General features: G+C 30.7%; 1 protein-coding gene across 1 annotated transcript; it reads right to left on the bottom strand.

The window, feature by feature from the left end:
- Window positions 1–332: 332 nt before the first annotated feature.
- On the bottom strand, window positions 333–7,321 carry LOC120078365 (probable O-methyltransferase 3). Its single transcript, XM_039032629.1, has 3 exons — window positions 7,312–7,321; window positions 1,707–2,443; window positions 333–632 (listed from the first exon to the last, which is right to left on the bottom strand). The coding sequence occupies exons 1-3, from the start codon at window positions 7,319–7,321 to the stop codon at window positions 333–335; spliced, it is 1,047 nt and encodes a 348-aa protein (XP_038888557.1).
- Between the last annotated feature and the right edge of the window lie 2,534 nt (window positions 7,322–9,855).

Genomic DNA, 9,855 nt, shown 5'->3' with positions numbered 1-9,855 from the left:
ACATCTATGAAATGTCAGTAAAAATATATTGGTGTTGGCATTATCTTAATGCATTGGGTAATCTGCTCTAATAACATAGTAAAAAAACAAAATCAAATACAATTTTAAAAAAAAAGAAAAAGAAAGCTTCCCCAGTAATTAACTGTGGTTGGACACAAGTATTTTTCTTATAAACTTTTCCCCAGGTTCTTTTCCCCCAAACTAATACATATTCATAACAAATTCCCATATTATAATACAAACTAGGTTCACAAATACTTCATTCATAGAAATAGTTTATTTAAATTCACCCCGAGACATTGTATATATGTGCCATTGATTAAAAGAGATTATTATGGGTAAATCTCTATAATAGACCTTAAGCCCATAATTGGGATAATGTTGTAGCCACCAAATCCAGCTTCTTTGATCAATTGAGCCCACTCCTCTTCTTCTCTCTCTTTTCCACCAGCAAGAATCATCATCAACATGTCGAAGAAAAGTTGAGTTTTGATCGAGTTCTCATCTCTTTTATTGTCGACCACCATATCAATTACAATCACTTTTCCTTTGTGACCATTGCTCGTTATGGCTGTTTTGCAATTCTTCAGAATCTTCACACATTCTTCATCACTCCAACCATGTAACATCCACTATTTTGTCACACCACAAATATCTTATTATTTAGCAATACAAATAAAAAAAAATTAGACAAGATGGAAGAAAATGATGCATGCAATCATAATAATAAGAGTTGCATGTATATATATATATATATATATTTTTTTTTTTTGAAAAGTCGAAGCAGTGGATTTAGTAGATGCATCAAGATATCTGAACTAAATTTACACATTTTTAATATATAATTATACCTCGACAATCATGGACTTCATTGATAAAAAAAGAATAGGTACAAGATCGAGTTGCATTTGTACATATAAAATAATCAGGGTATTATTTGAGGATACGTGGACTTGCTTCAACTTCAACTTAAGTGAAAAAAATAAAAAGCTAACTCAAAATTGGGCTTCAAAATTCTAATACTTTGGCGGTTATCTTAGGTTTAATCGTTTTTTGGTAGTTCAACCCAACGACATGATTCCAAATGACGAATTTTTTAAATATTATTATTTTAATTTCTTTTCTTGTTGTGGCTATTCTAGATTAAAAAAAGGAAAGAAAGAAAGAAAAAAAATAGTTATAGCCAAGCTAACACCAAATAGTTATGTGTTGCCCTTTTTAACAACATGCATCTAATCATATTCAACCATTTCATCAAAAGTTTTTACTCTACAATGGTATAATATTGTCCACTTTGGGAATAAAGTTCATAGCTTTGCTTTTGGTTTCACCCCAAAAGATCTCATACCAATAGAGATAATCATTATCACTTGTATACTCATGATCCTTCTCTTATCTAACCAATGTGGAACTTTGGTCGCATTCCCAATAGAGACAACCAAACTAAGTACTTTTTATTAAGAAAAATACATGAATATATCTAGGTTCCACCCATTTTATCCCTATTAAACTCAATTCTCAAATTATAATTTTTCACATGATAAAATCTTTTTCTTATGAAAAAATAAATATTTTTTACGGTTGTGTATGGTTAAGTGGATAATAAAAAGATAGGTGTAGTCGAGAATGCACTCAAGTATTTTTCTTTGTTAGTAATATATCAATCCTTCAAACGATTGTAGATAACAATAGAACTTAAATTTTACCTTCAAGAGAAGAGCATCAGCGGGAGGTATCACCTTAAACATATCACCTTCAACGTATGTCAAATTTGGTTGATCTGCTTTCAAGTTAACCACAACATGAGGAAGATCAAGCACAGTGCATTCAATTTGTGGAAAAGCCATTGCAATAACTTTGGCCATAGTTCCAGTCCCACCACCAACATCAACCAACGACCCAATTCCCTCAAAAACACATTTATATTTCTCCAATAACACACTCACCACCAACCTCGCATCATTCGCCATGCTTGTGTTAAAAGCCTCCCGATCTCTTGGCTTACTCTTCATGTACTCCCAAAACGGTATTCCGTGAGTCGCCTCAAATGGCGTGTGGTCATTAGTTTGGAACCAGGCTGAAAGGAACTGCCATGTTTCCGTGAGGGTTGGTTTGAGCATGGTAAGTAGGAAAGGAGTTACACTACAAGGGTTGTCTTTAAGAAGAAGACGAGATAAATTGGTAAGCATATATCCTTCTTTTTTTAGAGCAAAGAAGCCGGAATGAGTCAACAAACGCATCAAGCGATATATGAATTGGGTTTTATTAGGATGAAGTTTGAGGGATGAAACAAGAAGAGAAAGGGCCATAGGGCTGGGGCCATGACGATGGATGGCGTCTGGAATCCCAAGTTGAATGGCGCATTTGAGAGACATTGAATTTATGAAGTTGAAGATGTGATTCCATATGTGACCTTCAGCTTCCAGCAACTCGTCGCCGGCAACTACCGGCCACATCTTTGCACCTTCAGAATCCATATTCACACAACCAAAGAAAGACAGAATAATTATGTGTACTAAGTTAAGGTGGTCAGGTCCTCCTATTTATATTACCAACACCAAATAAAATTGAATGCTAAGGTTCTATTAAGATGCATTTTAAAGTCCAATAAATCAATGAACATAGCATTGAAAGTTGAAAAATATTTGATGCCCTTTTTAAAGTTTATGAATATCTAATAGCGCACCATTCAAGAGTTTAGGCATCTATTCATATTAAATAATTTTGAAAATTTACAAGCTAAATAAACATAAAACTAAAATTTTAGACCCGTCGATAATCATTTGATTTTTATTTTTAAAAATTAAATCTATAGAAATTATTTCTATCTCTAAATCTCTTTGTTTGTTATCTGTTTGTTCTTTTTTTTTTAATTAATGGTGTATAAAACTAAGTAAAATTTTGAAAACTAAAATAATAGTTTTTAAAAATTTGTTTCTATTTTTAAAATTTAGCTAAAATTCAACTATTTTCATTAAGAAATATTTAAATAATTTTCAAAAAAAAATGGAGAGAAAATACGTGTAATTTTTAAAAATAAAAAATAATATAATTACGAAATGGGATCTTAGGACTGAAATTGTAATTAGTCCCAAAAATAAATTGGGACGTAGATGAATGTAACAAAGTAGATTATGATTGGGGCGTGGTTGATAAAACCTTAAATCTGCCGTACTTGAATATCCACATAATAATTCCTCCGTTGACATTGAAAAAAGAAAAAAGAAGAAGAAGAAGAAAAAAAGCTGAAAATTTACTTTTAAACATTGGTCAGAATAATTTTAAAGCCGTTTTGAGAGTGCAATTGAATTTAATATGGAATTATTTAAGGGTTCTTTTTTTTGGGATACTTATTTATCCAGACAGTTGAAGACCTCATTCATTTCAACCAAATAAATTGGGGTGGTCAACTATTTGGTAAAACCTTGAAAAATCTACAAAGCGCGTTGGTTGGAAAATTTGAATATTATAAAAAAAATATGCTGTCACGAAGGAGTATAGAGTCAAATACATTGTAACCGGTTTCGTGCCTACTCTCTTTGTACGCATGTTACCCTCTATCGAATCTATTTCACTCGTCGAGTTGGCCAAGCTCAAGCCAGCTTAGACCAAGCTCAGTAACCTGTTAATGGGGTAAGAGATGAGCTTAAGACAACAAAGTTGAGTTCACATATTGCAATTAATAATTTCGAAGCGCAACTTATAATGGCTCAAGACATATCACTATGGGTGTTTAATTTTCCCATATATTCTCCTTCAGGGCAATTTTATTTAGCGATGTTGTATACGAATTTGACTAAATCAATCTAATCTTTTTGAGTTTAGTCTCACCATATATACATCATCAAAATTTTATAGAAAGTAAGTTCATCTTCTCTTCCTATAAAAAATGGTAGTCACCTTTTGTTGAAAAGTAAAAACTTATTTAAGCACAAGCAGTCTGTGTATTATTATTCTGATTATTTTGCTGGTGGCACGTGGAGGTTAGGTGTGTCTCTTTTACTAGATTTTCCCATCAACAACATTCATGTTATTGGTTTTTTATATTATATCATAAAAAAGTAGTTAGGCTAGCTCATACCATTAAAGGAAGTTCCCATCGTTTGTATACAGTACAATGAATTTTTTTTTTTGTCCACATAAATATTTGACATTATTCGTATTCTCAAACTTTCGGTTTCCGTAAACAGTTTAACCATGAAAATATTAAAAGAAATTCAGATGAATTTGGTCATCACATACATATATATCCATCTAATCATTGCCATTTTTGCTCATTTGTATTAAAAATAAACTTACTTAAATCTGATATGATGCATTAATAGATAGATGTAATATCTCTATGTGAGTATTTATGAGCATCAACTTCCTATGGGTTCAACTACTTAGGTAAGAAAATAGTCAACAAATTAGTTGTTTTTAAACAAAAATTTAACCAACTTAAACAGCTTATGTACAACAGAATAATTTTTCTTAAGCATATAACAGTAAATGTCTCTAGAATATGTTTATTTCAAAACTATTTTTTCTCATTTATCTTTCTCTTTCTAATACATATCTTTCTCACTTTCCTCACTCATTTAAACGCATATATTGTTTATTTCATATAACATTAAACATAAAAGATTTCAAAATATGAAATTTGAATGTAATTAATGTATGTGTTTAGATTTGTAGGATAATAATTAATATCATAAAGTGTTTGCATTACGAATTTTTGTATATAGAAACAAAAATAAGAGAATACTTAATTAAATGGAAGAAAACAAATAATGTATTTATAAATTAAATTGAGTATTACTTAATAGGTTTAAATTCTATTTTGGTCTGTGTACTTTGAATTTTATTCTATTTTCATCACTAAACTTTCAAAAATATTTATTTTAGTCTCTGAGTTTTTTAAAAAATGTTTATTTTGGATCCTGTCGTTTTGATTCCATTAACATTTAACAGGAAATTGAGGTGGCTTATATTTTTTGATGGCTTATATTTATTTTCTAGCTATAGATCGTTTATGTCAACAAAAAAAAAAAAGTATACTTCTTATATATATATATATATATATATATAAAAGTGATTTAAGTCCTACTGTTTTTTATATCAACAAAAAAAATGCTACATCAATTGGAATCTCCAAGTAAATTAGAAAAAAAAAATAGAGTTGAATCAAATATAACAAAATGGGCATATTAGTGTAGAAGACATTTTGTAGACATCTGTCTATTTTTCATATAAAAGTTTTTTTTCTCAATCATCAATATTTTATTTTCTATGTACTCTTCTCCACTTTATTTATTATGAGAACTTTTTAACCCAAGAACAAAACATCCCAGATCAAGGTAAAATAAACTAAGAAACTGCAAATAAATGCTACCCGTATAAGAAACAAAATATATAAATCACCTCAACCTTCTATTAAAAAGTTAAATGAATCCTAACGACATGGACAAAAAATAAGCACTTTTTTTTAAAGTTCAAGAAATATAAAATAGATGTTTTTAAGGTTTAGAGACTAAAATAGAATAAGATTCAAAGTTCATGACCAAAATAGGATTTATACCTATTTAACATATTGTTATATAAATTTTAACTCTTAACTTGTCAAGTTCATTTATTTTTACTCTAAACTTTAAATTTTATTAAATTGTGTCTCAAACCTATCTATTTGTATTATCTAAAAGTGGCTTAAGAGTAGAAACTTTTGATTTTGTGTTTTGTCCCTTTGGACATATGAGTAATTTTAATTATAGTGATTAAACAATTTGTAACCGAAAGGAATCGAATTCCTATTGTGGAAGTGAGCGATCGCTTATGTCAGTGAATCTTTTTTTTTTTTTTGGAATAACTTAAATTAGAGAAAAACAAAACAGAGAGGATAAACAATATATAAAGCATACTACACAAAACTTAGAGGAAGGGGAAGATTAGAAAACTTACCTTTGAAGATACTCAATCTTCTCGTCTTCCCCTCTGGTAGTCACGATCTCTTGTTCTCTGCTCAAACACTTCAAGCACGAATGCAGCAACCTCTCTAAGAAGAACACAACCAAAAAAGTTACCTTGCTATTCTCAAGGTGAGAATCACAATAGAGTTCTGAGCTTGCCTTGATTTTCGTTAAAGGGAGAGAGTGTTCTTGAGAGGAAATTTGACAAAGAAAGGAGATGATTCAAAATTGCAGAACGAAAAGAAAAATTCCTCTTCACAGTTTCACATTAACCACACCCTACCTTCTCCACTTCCATATGAGAGATGAAGGAATTATCTCATAATTCCCTCTCTACAACGAGAAATAACTCTTAAGGAGATATTTTTCAAACTTTAATTATATTGCAATTAATATAATTACAATCCAACTATATATTATATCATATATAATATATAACCTATAGTTTATATTATATCACATATAATATAACCTAATATAACCTATAGTTTATAGTCTCTCATATAACGTAGTTTTAATATGAATCATATTCATATTAACATTAACCTATAGTTTTTATATAGATCACATTCATATAATTAATGTTTGAATCATATTCAAATAACAACATCTCACATCAAACTATATAGTTTTAATATGATCATATTCATATTAATTTTTAACATATAATTTCTATATAAATCTTATTCATATAATAAATATTTGAATCATATTCAAATATTTATCTCTCTCATTAAACTTTATAGAATAATGTATTAGCATACATTATATTAATTGTATCTCATACAATTAATTCCCTTTAATTAATTTGAACCATTCAAATTAATCCAAAATTATTTTATTCTAATTAATCTTTATTGAGCTAACAAAGGGACCTTATGGACCATCATTTTAGAAACTCCAATAATACGAGATTAATTTATTAAACTCTTTAATTAAATTAATGAACATTCATAAACTATTGGTCACTCAACTAAAGACCGACAACTGCATTCTTTGCGTTGTAGGTATATTTCTGTGTCCATTGGATATAACCAATCAACGATGCGTTGACACTTCACAAATTGCTCATATGTACAGCTAGGTCAAAATTACCGTTTTACCTCTATAGTTACATCTAACTCTTTAAGTACTATAGATTCTTCTAATGAACAATTAACATAATCTCACTATGACTAGACCCCTCTCTAGCCAATGAGATGGTAGGGGCCCTCATTGTTCAAGGCTCAAAATTAGCTTTCAAGAGAGAAATTCATCGACTTACCCTAAAAACGGGAATGGGTGAATTCCATCTTGTGCAGTTCAGTTCCTAGCTCCCCACTCAGATGAATTCCCAAAATGGTAGGCATATTGAGTTAGTGACTACTTTCACCCATGTAGATTAGAGGACCACCCTCATAAGCAAGAGTGTATAGCATACCCCCACTCACATGTCTCCACATGAACGATTAGGATCAAATCGTTTCTAGCAGTTTACAACAATTGTAACAGTTACAAGGTGGATTAAGGAACTCTAATTATAGAGGACCTTTGAGTAGAAGCGGATCGTCCAAACTCCATTGTGAAAGAACTCATACATTTATAGTCATATAGAACAGATTATGCATTATAAACTAAGTTAAAGCATGCTTTCGAAATGAAAAACAAAGGATAAGGGATTATACCTTCGAAGAACACTTCTTCAAGTAAATCCCTCGATCAAACACAGATGCAACGAGCAAGACGATCTCCCTCGAACAACAACGAACAAAAACTCATCCTCAAACAAACTAGACACTACCACTAGATTACCTTGGTATTCTCGGTGTGAGAATCTAGGAGTGGTGGGCTATGGCTTATTTTGGTTTGTTAGGATTTTAAGTGGAGAAGGAAGACGATCGAGTAAACGAAATAACACTATCGCATAGAAGATGAAGTCTATCGCACAGACTAGATACTCGATCGTCTAGGCTCTTTGAAGCTATCATGTAGTAACTCGATTGCTAATAATATGAGATATGAGATTTTGAAATCAAATTTCATTTTATCCAAAAATTGTCATAAAACTGTGCAACTACCCACTAAGGGTGGTTATTGTGAAAAATATTTTTAATTATCAAATAATTAATAAATATAAATAAATATGATAACTAACTTATCATATTATATTTATAACCTATAGTTTTAATATTGCATCATATACAATATATAAACCATAGTTCTTTTTCTTTATTTTATGGCATTTAATATAAATCATATTTACATTAAATTTAATAACTATGAATCTAATTCATAGAAGTTATATTTGAATCATATTCAAATATTAGTTCCTCCAATCAAATAATAATATATCAAATACATTATATCAATTATATCATATATATAATTTAATTAATTTAATTATATCATATATAATCAAACTCCCTCTTATTAATTTTAACATTTCAAATTAACCCAAAAACTGATTCTCAACTTGAATTCATTGAGCTACCAAGGGGACCTTATGGACTAATAGCTTGAAGCTCCAATGGTACGTGAATAATTGACTAAATTTTTTAATCACGTTATCGACGGTCCGTTAACTGTCGAGTACTTCACTAAAGATCGACAACTGCACTCTTCGCACTACAGATATATTTTTGTGTCCATTGGATATAATCAATCAACAATACGATGATCCTTCACAAATCGCTCATAAATACAACTAGGGCAAATTACCGTTTTGCCCCTGTAGTTATATCTAACTCATTAAGTACCACTGATCCCTCTAATGAACTATAGATCATAGTCCTATTATGACTAAACCCCTCTTGGGCCAAGAGAGGGTGTGGCGCCACATTGTTCAAGACACAAAATCAACCCTTAAGGGAGAAATTTATCTACTTACCCCTACTTCGGGGAAGGAGTGATTTCATCTTGTGTAGTTGAGTTCCCAGCTGCCCAATCAGACGAATCCCCAAAGGACCGCCCTCATGGGCAGGAGTTCACAACTCACTCAGGATTAAAGTCATGTTACCTATGGTCATCCTAATGAAATGAAAGTCTCAATTATGAATGGCGTTATATTACAAGAATAAACATTTCATGGTCTAGTCTTATACAAACTTCTTTGTATAGAATATCCTCGCTCGCATGTCTAATACATGAATAATCAGGATCAGATTATTTGTAGCATTTTACAACATTTGTAACACTTACAAAGCGGGCCATACTCGTAGTGTCACCAAGATAAGGTATCCAGCCTTATTCATATACTACAGACCATTTAGGTTATCACTTAAAACACGATCCACTTGTATGTCTCCATATACGTGTTTAAGTTACAGCGATAACCATGGATCGTAGTTTATTGGTTTATGGTTAATGCAACTAAAATATCAAATATTTCATAGACTGAAGTGAATAAAATATCATATATTATAAATAACAAAATGTTTATTCATATAAGCGTTTACAAACTATAGAACCCTACGAGATTTAGGGCATCAACCCCAACAATGGGTCGTACCTATAGTGTCACCAAGATAAGGCACCCAACCTGTTGAAATACCTTGAATTTGTTGGTGCTTCGAACAACCCCCAAAACCTATTTAGAATTCGTATTTAACATATTTAATATTTGTAGTTATTTACGATTATGATCCTAGGGTTTAGAGTAGTGTGCTATATAAACTCTCTAACCCTAGAGGTATCGTTTGATATAATTTTTCTGAAAACATTCTCCCTAATAATATTATTCTCCCTTTGCCCGTGGACGTAGCTAACACACCGTTAGTGAACCACGTATATCTGTGTGCTGATGTTTTCTATCTCTACGTTCCTTTTTGTGTTATTTAATTGTCGATTTCGTAATACAACCTTATCCATTTACATAGATCATTTAGGTTATTACTTATACATGATTTATTTGTATGTCACCACATACATGTTT

Source organism: Benincasa hispida, chromosome 5 (assembly GCF_009727055.1).
Source record: "Benincasa hispida cultivar B227 chromosome 5, ASM972705v1, whole genome shotgun sequence".
Classification (NCBI taxonomy): Eukaryota; Viridiplantae; Streptophyta; class Magnoliopsida; order Cucurbitales; family Cucurbitaceae; genus Benincasa; species Benincasa hispida.
The sequence above is the reverse complement of the archived record's forward strand: the minus strand, read 5'-3'. Positions and strand labels throughout refer to the sequence as shown.

Coding starts and splice junctions, on each gene's coding strand:
- LOC120078365 (XM_039032629.1), bottom strand. Junction 633..1,706: donor CTGATGCTCTTCTCTTGAAG/GTAAAATTTAAG, acceptor GTGACAAAATAG/TGGATGTTACATGGTTGGAG.